Source organism: Mastigoproctus giganteus, chromosome 14 (genome assembly GCF_048544385.1).
Source record: "Mastigoproctus giganteus isolate SK-2022 chromosome 14, ASM4854438v1, whole genome shotgun sequence".
In the NCBI taxonomy this organism is placed as follows: domain Eukaryota; kingdom Metazoa; phylum Arthropoda; class Arachnida; order Uropygi; family Thelyphonidae; genus Mastigoproctus; species Mastigoproctus giganteus.
The window spans coordinates 21,736,185-21,754,805 of record NC_143588.1 but is presented as its reverse complement, the minus strand read 5'-3'; the positions used below and the strand labels follow the sequence as shown (position 1 = coordinate 21,754,805).

Below are 18,621 nucleotides of genomic sequence, written 5' to 3'. Positions count from 1 at the left end.
TTGTCTATATTAAATATATATATATATATATATGTTTACTCATACATAAAGACTACTCTGTACTCAAAGATAACGAGCACGTCTCATTTAAGGGAACAGACAATCTGGAAATATACAAAGTATGCTATTTATAATAAACTCGATCTCTTGAGGAACTGATTTTTTCCATTCTTTCTTCAATTAGGAAGTTTCAGAAAATTGCTGAAATAGATCAAATGTAAGGTAAACTTGTGGCCCCTAAGCACAGGCCATGGGCCCTTAGGGGTTCACAGACCTCTGGTTGAGAAACACTGAATTAAGCTACTCAAAATTGCTATTTTTTTTGGTATATATGTATATACTAGAAAAAATGTTTTTTCCACTATACACAAATATTAATAAATATTCTTATGTTGTTGTTTAGTAATTGGGTTTAATAAAATGAATTTTTGTAAATAAATAAATTTTCTATTTACACTCCAGGATAACCACATAGAGGGCACAAGAACATTAGCGCATTTAGTGGATATGTGAGCTCAAACCATAGTCAATTCAAACATTTATACTAATACACTCCCATCATTTAACCACTCAATACTATGTCAGGCCTTAAAAATAAATTTTCATTTTATACTCCAGGACAGCCATGTATGGTCAGAGGAATTTACAACATAGCAAACACATAAACATTACATATTTAACAGTTATGTGGGCTTGACCCATAGCCAACTCAACCATGTGTATTACTATACTCCTGCATTTAACCACTTAGCTTCATTAGACCTTAAAATTTCCACTCATACATTGGATGGCCACATCCAAAAGAGTTCACAACTTCATTGTAACTGTTTTATTGCAGCTAATTTACAGAACAGTTAACAATGGTCCCTGTACTTTTTATGAAAACTGTCACTGAATGCTTATTGTTCATTTTCTATTCTTAAACAAATTTCTTAAAAAGCACTATAACTTAGGATATTAATAGGTTAGAAAGATAATAACAGCATGAGACACCACATTCAGATCCCAAAATTAAAAGGACTTAAAATCCCTAAAGTTCGTGATAAAAACCAAAAATATATGATGTTGCTGTACACAAACTTACTTTCCCAATGTGCATTCATTTACAATTTTGGCAATTTTCACTTAGAAATAAAAAAACAGTCCTGAGTGAAAAAGGCTGAATCTATTAAGCTACATATATCTACCCTTTAGCAAATGGCTGTTGGGACACTGTCATCAGGGGCTCACATCTGGTGAGCATAGGCATGGCACACCCAGGGTCCTGACTGGATATCATCATTCTTCTCTTTCTTGGTGATTCCTTTCTACTTCTCTCTCTCTCTCTCTCTCTCTCTCTCTCTCTCTCTCTCTCTCTCTCTCTCTCTCTCTCTCTCTCAGGGCAACTCAGAAATTTTTTTTTTTGCTGGTGCAGCAAAAGCCTCAGGCTTCCTTGCACCATATGGCTAATAAAAATAATAATAATAATAACTAGCAAAAGTGGCTGACTTTTGGATCAAAAACAGCTTCTATTAGAATTGCAGCCTCAAGTTCAAGAGTGTACCGCTGAGTGTGCCCAGGGGCAGTGGTGAGCTATAGTGGGCTCACAAGAGCCCATTGTTATTTTTTTTGAAAATTTGCAAGCCCATTGTTGAGACGATCATTTATTTTACAAATGAAATCCTGGATGCAATTATTGAGTATCCAGAGCCTACAGTGGGGCAAGCGGGGCCCCATTCCCAACATTTTAATGGTGCAATCGATCAGTTATGTATTTTAAAATTGCTTCATTTTTGATTTAATTACAGTCGGGCCTCTGTTTAACCAACTTCTTTATACCAAATTTTTTTAAATTCCTCTTCCTCTTGGTAATTATATTTAAAATACAGTAGTTTCCGTTGAGCGAAAATAACGTCCATATAATGAACAGATTAGGAGAGACAACTTTGTATGCATTATTCTCACCTCTGGCCTTTGGGTAATCAGACAGCACGAATTAAGGGTAAAAGGGATTACTGTTTCACAATGTTAGTGGTGTCTGTAAAACCTATGCAGTCACATACCGAGAAGTCGCGCTAGTCAATATGCTTTCCATAGCCAGTCAGAGGATTAAGAAGATTGCCGATATGGATAATAGCCTCTGGTCAAGCTGTATTGTGGTTCCCGTTTAGTCCGACAAATGGGTGTGTTTTTTGGAGAAGTGAGTGATCCACGCTTTCTAGTAAATTTCTCCTGTCTATGTTTACATGGTCACAGTTAGCTGAATATCCGAGTTATTCCAATATTTTGCACAGTATTCAAAGAACTAGTGACAGTAGCGATGTTGGGGGGGGGGGGGGAATGAGGCAACTTTGAGATAAACTTTCCAAAGATGAAATGTTGGCAGATTTGGAAACCGCATCAAGGCTTTCACTGTGAAGAAAATGTTCCAAAATATAATGGCATACAGGCAATAATTAAAAAAAAAAAACAAAACTGTATGCATTATATATCACCAATCTCCAAAAAACCAGTGCGAATTAAAAATGGTTGCTAAAGAACTTGATATGGAAACTACAAAGATCAGTCGTACGTTCAGGCTACGATGAACAGCTTGTAGCTTGCGAATGATAATTGCGGGTTAAGGGAATTATCCTGCACTGTGCAAACATTTTGAATCAGAAGTTAAATATTCTGGATTGTTAAATCGACTTTTAAATCTGGAATTTCTTAACCATTTAGCACTAATGATCGACATCCTGCAGGAGCTCTCTTACCTTTCAGACGCTTTACAGAATCACAATGGTAAAAGCATATAAATTAATTATTCGAGCTATCAATGCTATTGCTAATTTGAAAAATTCAGAAGGAAATTATGAAGCTAAAATTGAGAGCATGTTGAAGTGGAAAGAATTTGAAGGAATCAAAATCGAAAGTAAGAACAGTAAAATTTCCTCGCAACAAGTTATTAAATGCATTGTTTTAAAGGATAAGTTATTAATGCAACAGAGTGATTTTAAATTAAATAAAGAAAATAATGATACCATTGAAAGAAATTTTAAACATATGCTACCGGAAATCGTGAAATATGAAAGAACTTTTGTCTTGGTGGCAAGACAGTGAAACCAAATAAATTTGTTTTCTGATAAAATATGAAATAAAAATGAATGATTTTAGAGATTTTGTCGAAGACAGTTTAACTTTAAAATCGAGTGAAATTCCCTTTTCAATTAAGAAAGCCAGAAATATCTTTGAAACCATTGCGATTAGCAGTGCTGAAGCTGAGCGAGCTTCCAGCATAATGAATAATATCGTGTGAATGAAAGAATAATGTTGACAATTAAACAAGTTGCAGATTATGATGACCATACATCTAATGGAAAAACATTGCTTCGATTTGATCCGGATTGTTATGCCAAATCATTCCTCCGTGTTAATAGCTCAGCTACTGAGCAAAGAAGATCAAAACAAATATTAATAAAGAAGTAAATTATATATGGCAATTTTTAGAATAAAATTTTCTTGAATATTTGTGCAATAATTTTTTTCATGTAATCTGTGATTTGTGTGTACCGTTTCTAGAACAGTTTGTTTTTTATGTAATATTTGTTTTTATATTCTAGAATGTTTTGTGATAATTCATTATTTGTAATGCCATGTTATTTTTTATTCGCAATATTAAAATTTTATCATGAAAAAAAAAAAATGTATCCATTATATTTCCCTAGTTTTAAAAAAAAGAATAAAAAAGTCGCTTGTCTGCCAAGCACACGCACGGTAATTGTTTTATGTGAAACATCCTTCGCGTTTCTTTTAGATATTTTGATTTGTATATAATGATTACGAAATAAAAGAGCTTTTGTATTGTAAATATTTTATTGATCATTCACAAATTTCCATAATTTCTGGAAGACAATATACAATGGATTTATGATAACAAAAGTAAGAGACATATACTTGCTACTGCAACGTATCTACAAAGGGTACTAGGAAAGTTTTGCAATATGACGCAACAATGAATCACAGGAAGCTGCTTGTTGCTGCATGTTGAGACATGTTCATACGTGCATAGTAGCCGCCACGCCAAGTCGATGGGCTCAGTTATTCATTAGTAGTGAGAGTGTAAAGTGCTTGTGATGGCATTGTGGTCATGAAATGAGATAAGGACAGTTTTGTGGTATAATTTCGTGCGTGGTTTAACCATAGACCAGTGCTTAGAAGAAATGACTCTTGCACTAGATGATGATTGTCCACATCGTACAACGATATTCAGGTGGTATAGAGAATTCCAAAGGGGAAATTTCACTCTGGAGGATTCTGAGAGGCCGGGAAGGCCACGAACGTCAGTTACGGAGGAAAACGTTACTGCTGTGAGGAAAATGCTTGACGCCTACCAACAGATAGTGGATACTTTGGGCCTAAATGCACCAGCAATTCGTTCGATTCTGCAAGATCATTTGCACGTGAAGAAACTTTGTTCTCTCTGGGTGCCGCATCAACTGACACGACGTGTGACTTGGTGCCGGGAGATGTTAAAAAAGTTTGATAAGGGACAATCTCGGTATGTGAACAACATCGTGACAGGTGACGAGACTTGGCTGTACTATTACGATCTGCCGACCAAGGCTCAAAATAAAGTTTGGGTCTTTGATAATGACGACACACCCGTAATTGTCAGAAAATCCCGATCTGTAAAGAAGAAAATGATAGCTGTATTTTTCAAATCGAGTGGAATTGTGGAACGTGTCGTTTTGGACACGCAGAAGACAGTCACAGCTAAGTGGTATACTGAACAATGCCTGCCTAAAGTCATTGGATCTATGAAGAACCTGCGACCAAAGTCAAGAATGGACACCTGGTACCTCCATTACGATAATGCTCCAGCTCACCGCGCCAAAGCCTGCACCGAATATTTGACCACGACAGGACTGAAACTTCTCGAGCACCCTCCCTACAGTCCAGACCTTGCTCCCTGCGACTTTGCACTGTTCCCGCATGTGAAAATGAAGCTAAAAGGGAGGCGGTTTTCCAGTGATGAGGACCTTCTACGGGCTTGGGACAATGAGTGTGCTTTACTCCCTAGTGAAATTTGGCAGAACTGGTTTAAAGATTGGTTTCGGAGGATAGAGAGGTGTATTGAATGTAGAGGAAATTACTTTGAAAAAATTAAATAAACAAAGCTGTATTGCAAAACTTTCCTAGTACCCTTTGTAAATGTCTCTGCACCTAACAATGTATCTAAATGTCGGGGCACCTACAGTGGAATGTTAGGTGCCCCGAGCAGCTGCGTATGCAAAAATGGAAGACGAAATAAGAAACTGTTGACAAATCTTTGTATTGTTGCAGTCATATGACAAATGCAATCATACTTACTGCAGTAGTAACTGCAGGAAGTATGACTGTGATGTCATACTATTCAAAAATTCCAAAAAGTTAGAACTCGAGATATCGTACTGGCCATGAAAAATGCATCACACACTCACTAGTTACACGATACACGCAAGTTCTCACTTGCGCATATCGTATTACTTGCAATTTGTGTGTGCCGTGTTCTTTGTTATTGATTGCTTATCTTTTTACTGTTTTAAATTTTAATCCCACCCACAAATGTCAGAGAACAGAAATGTCAACTACTTCGCATATTTAATTTTTTAATTGGTAAGGTAACAAAGGGTAAATTTGTGTTTAATATATCTTTACTTTTATAGCCTGTGGATAATATTCTTCCTATTTTGACTAATTAGAATTGCTGTTTAATAGAATTAAAATTCAATTCACAAATGTGATCACAATGACCGACTCTTACTACACATCATATAGTGAACGGTACTTTACTATGGTGAGTCCATTGTAACATTGTTTGATTGTACAGTGAACCAATTGTAAAGAGGGGGTCCATTGTATTTTAAAATATTTACGCGAAACTTTGGATAATTGGGGCAGCCACTTAATCGGGCCAAAATGCACTAGTCCTGATGTGTCCCAAATAACCGGAATCGACTGTATATGTTTTAACACATTTGCTATCTCAACACATATATGCATAACATGGCACTAGGAGTGATATGCCGTGTTATGACAAGGTATAACTATGTTCAAAATGCACCCAAGCGATGTGCCATAATGCACACAAGTAGTCATTCTTAAGTGGTCAACCAATGAGTGTCAGAAACATAAAAGCAAGTGAAATTAACAGCTACTTTTTTAAAAAAATCCTGAAAATTATAGCACACTGAACGAGTTCTCTCACTTTTAGGTGGCAGTGAATGTGTTATCTTATTTATCTAGCATGTGTTCTAATTTATCTTACTAAGGATCAAACCCAGAAACTTCCCGATTCTAGAAAGCATTTGGGTCCCAAGCTTTCCAGATTTTCTGATTTCTTAATTCTGTGGTTTTGTAATCAGAAAGTGAGAAAGAGGCACAAAGGTCTGAAATTGCATCAGGGAACCAATATGCTCAGTTGGCACTTTCTGTCACTATCAGCACAGCAATGCACCATGTCACACAGGACCAATTTTTGGAGATAACATGAACAAGTTGGACTGTCCAGCTAAGAGCCTGAGACTGCTGAATTCATCCCAGAGATGAGATGAATTGGGAGTTTCGATTAAGCTGTGACTAAAATGGCCTTCTTCCAAACTGGCTCTAGCAGCTGCTTACAGGAAGAATGGAACTGAATTCCAATCAACACCTGCCAGAATTTGGTAAAAAGTATCCAGACTGTCGAGGCTGTCGTATGGGCCAAAGGTAGTCTAACTATATATTATATGTTTGAATTAAAACACTTTTTTGTAAATACTTATGTGTATGCACATATGAATACTTTTGGTCACATAGTGCATGTAGTAACACACTTATTATTGTTACCAACCCTTTTTAAAAATGAGTTAAAACACTTGCCTTATCCATCCTGTCTTCCTGAACTCCAAATCGTCCTCCATAACCAAAGGATGCCTTGGGTGCAGATTCCATTTCCTTTTTCTTAACTTCAGCATCGTCATGTGTAACCTGGGCCCGCAGTTCATGTATGCTTAAATTTGAATTAAAAAAAAAAAAATACATTAATTAAAAATTCATTTTAATACTGTATCTTAAATTTATTTAAGGCCTCATTAGCATAAACAGACATCCCCTTCCCCCATTAACCTGTAAAAATTACTGCCAAATGTCTGCTGTTAAATCGAAAGTTTTTTCTGAGACCATTTGCACTCCACATAATTGACAATTTAAACAGTTACTCTGTATATGTATATATTAGAAACACTGAAATAAAGTTACAGAATAAAAAAGCAAGCTTTTTTATTCCTTATTGCATATGGTTAGAAGATGATAATTTACATGATGTATAGTAGTGACTGGAAAAATTTCATTCACGGTCGGAACTGAAAAGCTGAAGTTGAGATAGTGATGAACCTTCAGAGCCAGATACTTAAAAATTCCTTAAGCCTTGCTTTTTACATCTGAGTTTGTTTTTTACACCATATTCTTCACAGATATGGGAAATGGACACATCAGAATCTAACCTTCTCTAACAACTTTAATGTCTGCACAGCACTCAGATGCACACACTTACTCTTTTTATCAGTTTTCTTAAGGAACAATGATAATACACTATAAGTAAGGTTATAATAAAGAAACAGCACTTAACAATATAATAGTGAGCATATCCATAAACAAGTTAGGTTCAGTTACTAAGGCTGTGAGACATCGGTATATCATGTATGTAACTGTGTATTCTTCAGTTGGTTTGCTGTTTGCCAGATGAAAAAACCATGATACACTCCCCTGAGACCAACTAACTCAGCCACATTGTGAAAAAGAGCTCATAAAAATTCCTTGTCACTGACAGAATTTGAACTCAGTTCTTTTGCAGGTGGTGTGGAGGATTGATTATATCCATTGTACCACCTGCAAGGACTCCATAAACAGATTGCAATTCTTGATAGTAACTGTCATAACTCAAAATTCCCAGTTTATCCTATCTCTTGAGTACATTTGGAATACACTCTGTTTTAATAAAAAAAATTTCATTTGTTAAATCAAGGGTTTACTGTATAATTTTCAGAACAGTAAATTATGAGAGTAGAAATTAAATCACATGACATGTGAAATTAAGAGTCATCTGAAATTAAGAGAAGGACCTGAATGTCAATCAATATATCAAAACTATAAAAAACTAATCTTTCAACTTATGACCTTATTTCTGAAAACTGTTTAAACACTGAAAGTTTGTAAACTTTTTTATATCTCTATTAAAGTATTTGATGTATTCTATATTTAATCCACATTCTGATGTTAATTTATATATAAAGATAAAACAATATATAATAAACCTTGATTTTAGAGATTAATGGGGGAAGGAGGTGTCTGCTATTGCCAAATATCTGTTAAATTGAAAGTTTTTTGAAGACCATTTGCACTGCACATGTGTATAATGTTAGTCTGTATTGTGTATGTCTTTAAGAACAAAGTGATATGCAATGATAGAGAAAGCAATACAACTTTAAATAAGTTACATCCTCAAATCGTGCAATGGGCTGCAAATGGATTGCAAAATTTAATGGTATATACACTGTACTTAATTATTTATTTTAGATTTATTATTATTTTTTTTTAAATTTTTTAAGTATCTCAAATCTGGCATTCAAAAAGCCAGTCCTTTTGGAAACTGAAAAAAAAAAAATAATAAATGTCAATAATAACAATCTGTAAAGTTCTCAAAAGTCCTGTTATTTAACCATTCCTGTTGCTTCAGCAATTGTAAATTATATATAAACAATGAAAAGTTTGCTACAGCCTTGCAGAATACCACATTTTTGGAGGGATCAAACTCTAAAAAAATAAACACTTTATAATAAACATTTGAATACTAACTAAAGTATTCAAATTATAAATTTACATAATACTATCTACAAATTGGACTTATTCCTTATAAATACAGTGAAATCTCTCTAAAGAGGCCACCACTGAGTCAGAAGGAAATATGAATGTAATTATTATTTATTTATTATTATTATCGTTTCTACATTCATATTTATGTAATTGTTTGAATATATTTATATCCTTATAATTTGATTATAAATGGCTTCAGATAAGATCCTACGGATCTTATATGAAATGTGGATTACTAAAACACATTCATCGTTGCGCTTCGAAAGTGTACAAATCACCCTACTGTTATGTGTATGGCTCTTTCCTAACTAAATCACAATGGCCTACAATCATGACAGATATTCAGAATTTACAAGTTATACTTTGGCTGTCCTCTACATAACAAAATAAGCCATGAGTGCCACATATTATTTTTACTGCTTGTTCGAATGAACTGACTGTTTGTTTGTTAGGTTTTATTGGCGCATTAGCAACTAAGGCTATAATGCGCCACTTGTTCGAATGAACTGACTGAACTAAAGGAAAAGTCAATGCTGTAGGCCAAACCCAAGATATGGATGAAGCCAAAAGACTTGTTATTGTTATTTGGTTTTTTGGAGCATTAGCAACTAAGGCTATAATGCGCCACTTGTTCGAATGAACTGACTGAACTAAAGGAAAAGTCAATGCTGTAGGCCAAACCCAAGATATGGATGAAGCCAAAAGACTTGTTATTGTTATTTGGTTTTTAGGAGCATTAGCAACTAAGGCCATATTGCTCTGGGGATATGTGGTAGTCATTCCCTGACCTTTCTGCATCCTCCGTATTTGGTGGTGGTCACAGGCCAAAAGACTGTGATTTCTATTTTTATAATGTGAATGCAACTGGATTTTCAGCAAAAAATAAGTACAAGATTGTTTATCCAAACCTGAATTCACAAATGAGATCAATCCCTCATGATGGCAGTATGCCAATTCCGATACCTCACAACATTCTTTAGAAAACTAAATGAAATGTGAAGATACAACTGGCAGAGACCTGAGAACCTCAGACAATCCTGAGTACACACACAACAAAGATTGATTTGATTTTTTTGATTTGGTAGTTGTTGGCGCATCGGCTTCTGTGGCCATATTGCACCTCCCAAGGTTTTTGCAGTACTTTGATCCAAGCCCGAGGCGGGAATCGAACCCGCGACCTTTGGGTTGCCGGGCAGGTACTTTACCCACTCGGCTAGCCCGGTCGGCCACAACAAAGAGATATCAGTGCTGGAGCTATTTACCTAAGATGAGTTGAATGGCCTTGTTAGAGATCTAGCCTCTCCAAAGATAAAGCCAAAACTTCTCTTGGGACTAAAGCAGAAACACATTCTGACATTCTTCTTAACATTACAGTACCTCACTACCAAAAAAGAAACCAAGTTTTGGCAACATTCTTTACAGTAAACACTCTGCTACTGAATGGTGCTTCTTCATCAATTCTTTTCTGTGAAGTTTGAAAGCTGTTCTCTTGCATAACAGGTACTTAAAGCTATCCATCCCCATTGCCCACCCTATTCATCCAAAGAAGATAGACACAGAGACACTACAGAAATTCAATACAGCACTCATCAATGAAATAGCTCCAGTAACCTCAAAGTCAGTGGTATGTCAATGAGCTTGCAAGGAGGATTTGCAAAATGTTTCCTATGCCTATGAGACAGTTATTCTACCACAGACAACCACATGAGAAGTGAACAGCCTCAAAGAAGCACATATGAGTGGAGTGCAGTATGTTCCATTAGTGGATCCAGTGAAGATTTTTAAACTTGGCCTAATGAAGTTTTATAAAACTAATGGACAGGATGAATTCAATTTTTTTACTTTTTTATTCTTATTTTTTATGATTAAATTTTATTACTTAATTACTTATGCAGTCCACTGGTAGTGTGACTTTTTTTTTTTTTTTTATTGAAAGAAATGTATTACTGGTGTATTCCCACACTTTTTTAATGTACAGTACCACGAAACAAATCTTAAATGCAGATTCTACAGTACTTCTTTTTTTTTAATTTTTTTTTAAATTCTAGCAACAGCATTTCTCAGTTTGGCAAGTTTATTGCTATAATAAGTGGTGTGTGTGAGTGGAACTGCATCAAACAGTCCAAAATGTGTTTGAAAACATTCCGTACCAGTGATGAACATATTAACAGCATATTGTGCCATCCGCTCTCTGAGTTATCTACGGCTATCGCAAGTCTAATTAGTATTACTGTAATGATGACCTTCACTTGCCTTCATTGCAAATCCTTTTGCCCTATAAAAACATGCATATTTGTCAATTATCCTTGAAAATATCCAGTCCAGGGTGATTGAAAATACAAAAAGAACACCTAATAAAGGATGTGAATACAGATATGAATGCCTAGTTCACATCCATATTAGAGAATTTCAATTTTAGAGAGGTTGTTTAACAAATACCTCTGGCCCAACCCTGAGTATCCACAACAAAAGGTGTATCTTTTAGGGAGGGGTATCTGTTAAAGAAGAGATCTATTGAAGGACCTCAGCTGAGGTCCCTCAATAGATCTCTTCCCAGAGGGTTTATAAATGTAGTAAAGTGTATTTGGTGTCAAGCAGCATCAGGGATTTCCCCCATCTCTGCATTGCTTGCATTGTGATGGGTGTGCCAGTTTACTGGAAATGCTAGAGATTTAAAAGTGTGTGGATATTGTACATATGTACTGTCGTGTACTGTTGTTCATCTGGTCATTTAGCTGCTGGACCCCTGCTGAGGCCCAACATTGCCCCACTTTCGCCACCCCTGGCAGGTCCTGCCACCTAATTTCCTGAGTTTCAGTGGCTAGGACCTTAAAATTAAAAAAAATAATAATAAATTTATGCTGGCTGGGAGGAGCTAGGAATGGGAGGCCAAAAGTAGTGGGAAAAGACGATTTTAGATAGTTTAATTTAGATTGTGTGGGCATTCACTTGCATGCAGTTAGAGTGGGAGAGACTGAAGACTGGGGGAAGGAAGGCAGAGACATGGAGCCAATAGGGAAGACAGCTCCAGTTTACAGTGGGACATACCCATACCCATACCCCACTAGAGAGTAAGAATGGAGGTGGTGTGAATGGATGGCAGAACCATCACCCCCCCACCACCACCACCAGGGAGGGGTGGAAAAGGTGAAACAGACAAGGGAGTTGGCTCATGGATTCTCCTCAAAAATGGTTTCAAGGCCTGTTTTCAGAAAGAGAGTTTTCTTGTATACATGTGGTATGGTTCAGGGATGGTTCTTGTTAGTTGTCATCATTTGTTTCTTTTTGCAATGCAGTGGCTTCTGGCTGTTCCTTTGTTTCAGCTTGAGATCGTATTTCCCATTCCGAATTGGGAACCACTTGCTTGAGGGGGGAGGTCCCAGGTTGGGTGTCCTCAATTTCCTCTGGTTGGTCAATAATGATGGGGTCATCATTTTGTGTCTCGGTCAGAGGATCTTTGCACTTATCTAATTTCCCCTCCATTTCTGTGGATTCCGGATTACCGGAACTGTTCGGTTAATTGGGTTCACAATGTTGGTGTCAGATAGTTTGTGTTAAATGATGGCGATTGAGGCCAACCACAAGTTCGTGGGTGTACTTGGAGGCACACAGTGGACTGTGAAAGTTTTGGGGGTGTCCACACAGCACTTTGGGCGGGGGGACACCAGATATAAAAATGCCCCTAGAAGGACAGGACTACTTTCCCAGGGGGTATATGTTGGTGGCAAAGAGGTTGGTGGCATTAAAATTTCTGGTAGAAGCACAGGCGCAAAAATAGCCTCTCTCCATGGACAGATTATGGTGGAGAAGGGGAACACTAAAGTCACATTTCTTTGATATTGTTCAGTAAAGACAAAGATTGATTGAGCACAATAACTGCTCAGTTTGCACTAGTTAGAGCAAATGACACCTTGACCCCAGTCAAGGTGTCAGGTAGAAACGCAACAGGTGTGTTATATCAGCAGCCTCTCTCTCTCTCTCTATAGCCCTGTTGTCAGCCACATGGTAACCATGCGGTCTGGCAACAAAGGATAACAGATAAATAATGCTTCAATCTGACCAAATTCCCAATATATAGGCAAAAGTTTCTCACCAGTAGAATCCAATCCAGTTTATCTTCAAGTGAGGGCACATTTCAAGGCACTGACTGAAAGTAAAACACATTTTTAAACTAAAATTTTGCAGTGCAATGAAACACACATCTTCTCTTATAATTTTCTATGGGTTCAGTTATTGGCCAGGCTGCAAAAACCATTTTGAAGTTTTATCCTAAAAATGTTCCATCCCAGTTTTCATCCAGCCCCAGTTTTGTTCCCAGTTTTCTTCCAGCTCATGTATTAATGATCTTGGTAAAAAACACCTCCCACCATTCCCAATACGCTCCATTCAATACCTCCTCTGGTCTTCCGTCAAAATGATATCAGAAGGATTTTGATGAATCTTGATGCTAAGAAAGCTCCAGGTCCTGATGGTATTTCTCCACTTGTTCTCAAAACCTGTGTTCCTGAACTTACTCCTATTCTTTGCCGCCTTTTTTCACTTTCTTATTCCAAAGGTGTTTTTCCTTCTGCTTGGAAAGTTGCTCATATCCAGCCAGTTCCTAAAAAGGGTGACAAATCCCTACCATCCAATTATCGTCCCATTGCAATTACTTCTACTCTTTCTATAGTAATGGAGAAATCAATTAACCGCCAACTCTTAAACTACCTAGAAACCTTCCGTCTGATCAACGATCGCCAGTATGGATTCCGTCAGTGTCGATCCACTAGTGATATTCTGGATTGTGTTACCCATTTATGGACTAATTCAATGGAAAGGTTCGGTGAAACCCAAATAGTTGCTCTTGACATCTCAAAGGCTTTTGATCATGTTTGGCATAAAGGTCTTCTAAACAAGCTTCCATCTTATGGTTTGCCAACTGTTTTTAGTAATTGGTTATCCAGTTTTCTCTCTGTTCGCTCACTGAGGGTGATGGTAGATGGCTCTCTGTTTTCTAACTTCTCCACTAATGCCGGTGTCCCCCAAGGTTCAGTTCTTTCCCCCACTCTTTTCCTCTTGTATATTAATGACCTTCCTCCATTTACTGGAAATCCTATCCGTAGTTTTGCTGATGATAGCACATTGCATTCCACTTTCCATTTTGAGAAACCTTGTCCTGCTCAATCAGCTTCAACTTCTCGAAAATCTGCTACCAATTCCTTAAATGCCGATCTTCAGGTAATTCTCCAGTGGGGCAAAGACAACTTAGTTGATTTCAACCCTTCTAAAACTCAGTCTTGTCTTATATCTCGCAAAAAGGTGACACTCCGATTTCTAGGCAAAATGATATATCTCTTTTGGGGATTACCCTGACTTCTAATCTCTCTTGGCACAAGCACATTACAAATATTGCTTCCTCTGCATCTAAAAAACTTGGTTTTCTCTTTCGCTCTCGGCGTTACTTTTCTTCCAAACAGCTGCTCACTCTGTATAAATCGCAAATCCGCCCTGCCATGGAATATTGTTCCCACATCTGGGGTGGTGCCCCCAAAACCTCTCTCAGACATACCTCAGACATGCTGCATGCCTCTTCTACAGATACTTCCATGGACACTGTTCTTCTGAATTGGCTTCTATAATTCCCGCTCTCTCGTTCAAAACAGTTCCAGCATGTGCTGCAACCAGCCAACATCCATTTCTGTCCAAGTTCAAACTCACAGAACCAACTTTTCATCTTCCTTGTTTATTCATTCAACTGCCGTTTTCTGGAACAACCTTCCTTCATACGTATTTCCTGAAAATTACAATCTTCAGAAGTTCAAGTCCAATGTCAACAAATATCTTCTTTCATCTTCTCAACCTCCAACCCAAGCACGGTACTAAGTACTATAGGTTCTAATACCTCTCGTGTTTGGGGTTCACATAAAAAAAAAAAAAAAATGTAAAGCATGTTGCGTCTCACCATGATGTCTGTCACAATGTAAAAAGACAACTTATACTGCGCATGGGGGAGGAAGGAGCAGGGCTTTTCTCTGGAAGTCAAAGACAGTTTTGGACTTCAAGCTTCCATTAAGTAAAGTAGTGGTGTTGTATCAGGTAATTGAAGTAATTTACTTACCACCTTGTACTACCTAAGCTCACAGATACTCAGCCATTTCCCTGTAAGGTGTGGATGTTTAGAGTGATTACGTTTATTTTATTTTTTGAAAATATAGTAAAATCAGCTTACTATGTAATATGGATGATAACTCTTAATATAACAATTCTCAACTATTACATTAAAAATTATATAAAATTATATAATTTTTAATGTCATTTTACATGAAGTTCAAGGCTTTTACCCTTGAAATTCTTAACTATAATTTAATTAAATAATTTTATATAATATAATTATATTTCATATAAAAATGGATAAAATGCCAAAACTAAACCCAGTGAATGGTTGTGTGTATTTTTGTGTAGCACAATAAAGATAATATTTATTCATTTTTGCTTCTCAGAATACAGTGTGCAACTACTCACTAACTTCTAATTCAAAATAGAGTCAATTATATATTTTTTCATTATATCATGAAACAAAATTATTCTTTCATAAACTTACTTAATGGCTCCTGCAGTCCTTCCTGAGCCCTCAACAGTTTTTGAGCCCCAACGTTGTTCCTCTTCAGTCACATCATTCTATTTAATATTCATATATTTTAGTAATAACAAAAACTGTAACTTAAAATAGCTATATGACTCTAAGACAACCTTCTTTATTTATTTTTGACTTTTTTTCATATTTTTTATGATTAAATTTACTAATTCAGGCACCAACTCAAGCATTCTGATGGGCATCTATGAGGGCTTGAGGAGTAGGGTAAATGCCCTTGAAGAAATTATTATGAAGGGTCCATCAAGCTCTCAGCTGCCCAACTCAATGACAGCACTCACTCCTGTGCATCAGGCAAAACAAAGGAAATCTCCAAGGCAGAATGCACTGGTCACAAAGGAACTAGTTATTGTTGGTAACTCTATTGTCAGGGAGACAGGGAATATACAATGCAAGAAGGATAAGTGGAAAAGGACCAGGGTATGTCTGCAAGGGGCAAAAGTTGATGACGTGGAGCACATATCTTTAAAGGGCACAAAAGATAATGTTGTACTCGTTGGAACTAATGACATTAACAGTAAGAGATCTGCAGATTTTCTCAACAAGTACAGGTCAATATTGAAAAAAAGTAGCGAGTTAGAGTTGAATGTGAAAGTGTCTGCAATTCTGCTCAGACACGATAGGAGGGAGTATATGATGAGAGCCTTGTCAATCAATTCGGCCCTGGAGAAATTGTGCAAGGCTAAAGGGGGTAGAATTTTTTTCAGACTAGTCTGTGTTTGTTGACAGGAGAGACTGCTTCTACAGGGATGCACTACACTTAAACAGAAAGGGTGCAAGAATATTTGCTGATGCTATCGAAGCAGTGTTAGGTGGGTAGGAAAACTTTTAGCTTTGGAAGGAGATACATAGACTAAAATGTTAACAGTGCCCAGGTAGAAGCAAAAGTGATTATTGCACTGCTTCTATTAGAATAAGCAGCAGCCTGGAAAGCAAGGTAATGCAGATTTCCAGGACTGCTGGGAGTCATAGTGAAACCAGTAAATATATGGGTTGTGTTAGGGTACCTAAGAGTAGAAACAGGTGCATGTATACTTGCATGTACACAAATGCTAAGAGTATAGTTAATAAATTTGCTGAGTTGAAGTGCTAGTCAAGATATGAAAGGTAGATATTGTTGGGATATCAGAGACGTGGTGTCACACAGATATAAGCAGTGCAGAATTGGAATTTGGGGAATACAATGTGTACAGGAAGGATAGACAGGACAGGAAGGGAGGAGATGTTATGCTGTTAGTTAAGAAACACAAAATCTAAGGAAGTGCATCCAATTGATTTTGGTGGACAATGCAATGTTGAGTCTGTTTGGCGTGAAATAAGCACTAGGAAAGGAAAAATAAGAGTAGGTATGTGTTTATAGGCCTAATGAATCTGATGAGTATAATGAGAAATTGTACAGAAAAATAGTGAGCCAGTAAATAAGAATGTCTTATAATGGGGATTTTAACTTTCCAGTATTGACTGGAACTTGTGGATTGGTCACTCGCACACTAGCAAGACTTCTGTGCATTTATTGGATGATTGTTTTCTAGAGCAACATGTTCGAGAGGCAACCAAAGGGAGTAATACTCTTGATCTGATTATCAGCAGTGATTATTCATGCATTAAGAATTTGCAGAAAAAGGAATCACTGGGTGACAGTGATCCCAATGTACTGATGTGGGAATTACTTAAAAATGTAACTACCATCAAGGCTAAAGGGAAGGCCTTTTGCTTTCATAAAAGTGACTACAGAGGTCTCAGACAGTTTTTAAATTCTGTACAGTGCGATCAACTGATGATGTTACCAACACTGAATTCTAAACGGGAAGCCTTCATGGACTTAATTTTGGAGGCTACTAGGCTTTTCATTCCAACTAAGAAATACTGTTCAAGGTTTAGACATAAATGGATGTCAGATGAATTAATGAGGCTCATGGTAGAGAAGAAGAATGTATGGGATGCATATAAAGTATCAGGCGACACAGAAACCTATGGCAGGTATAAACTAGTCTATAATCAAGTCACAAAGGAGGTTAGGCATACAAAGGCAGATTACGAGAAATCTTTGGCAAAGGATGCAAACAAAAACAGCAAAGAGTTCTTTACTTATGTAAACTCTAGAAGGAAAGGGATGAATCAGATTGGACCACTTAACATAGATGGGTTGATTATTGATGATCATGCTCAGGTAGCTGATAAATTGAATGAGTATTTTATATCTACATTCACACATATGGAGTTATTCAATGAAGAGAGTGCCAGACGTTTATCAAATGCTAACAGGGAGCTAAGTGATTTTGTAATAACTGAGAGCGGGGTGAAGGAAAAGGAAGGTACATAGGGACCTTCCCTGAGTCCAAGAAATCACTGGTTAAAGAAGCATTGCAGGATCATCTAGACAAAACTGCAGTAATAGTTAAGACACAGCATGGGTTTGTTAAAGGGAGGTCTTGTCTGACCAATTTTATTGGATACTATGATGTGGTCACGAAGGAACTGAATGCCAAAAATAATTTTGATATCATATACTTGGATTTCAGGAAAGCTTTTGATACTGTTGCACATGGAAGATTGCTGTACACATTGGAGAGGTATGGCATTAAGGGTAAGTTGCTACAAAGGATAAAGGGATGGTTGAGTGGTTGGTTGGTTATTAGGATTTTTATGGCGCATCAGCATCTAAGGCTATAATGCGCCAAGGTTGAGTGGTAATCAATGGACACTGCTCTTCGTGGACAAATGTTATTAGTGGAGTTCCCCAGGGTTCGGTTGTTGTTTGTTTGTTTGTTGCTTGGGTTTTATTGGCACATTAGCAACTAAGGCTATAATGCGCCAAAACGTGGTCATAAAAAGTAAAATTTTCAGTGGCCTAATGATTTAAGTCACTAAGTCAAAGTATGAAAACAAGTATAAACTAAAAGATAAATATCAGTAAACAAGTAACTATAATAAGGTAGATTTTTTAAATGTGACTAAAAAGGTTTACTGATGTCAAAAAGCTAAAAACAGCAGATATCGGATAAAATCTGACTGAGTGTATACGGCTCAGTCAGATGGTTAAAAGCGGTAAAACAGATATTGCTAAAATCTGGACAGTCAACTAAAATGTGCCTAATTGATAAAATTGTGCCACAGGACTCACACATAGGAGGGTC

At 36.9% G+C, this 18,621-nt stretch overlaps 1 protein-coding gene across 2 annotated transcripts in view; it reads right to left on the bottom strand.

Annotated features, from left to right (window-relative positions):
* The window catches only part of Cortactin (cortactin), a 312,424-nt gene that overhangs the window by 278,991 nt on the left and 14,812 nt on the right, over positions 1–18,621 (bottom strand). For both annotated transcript variants that reach the window (XR_016547902.1, XM_090388922.1), the window contains exons 3-4: positions 15,434–15,510; positions 6,862–6,991 (exon numbers count right to left, since the gene is read on the bottom strand). Coding sequence is in view for 1 of the 2 variants with exons in the window: in XM_090388922.1 (XP_090245048.1) it covers positions 6,862–6,991; positions 15,434–15,510 (207 nt within the window). In the remaining variant the exon portion in view is untranslated. The remainder of the gene's footprint in view (positions 1–6,861; positions 6,992–15,433; positions 15,511–18,621) is intronic.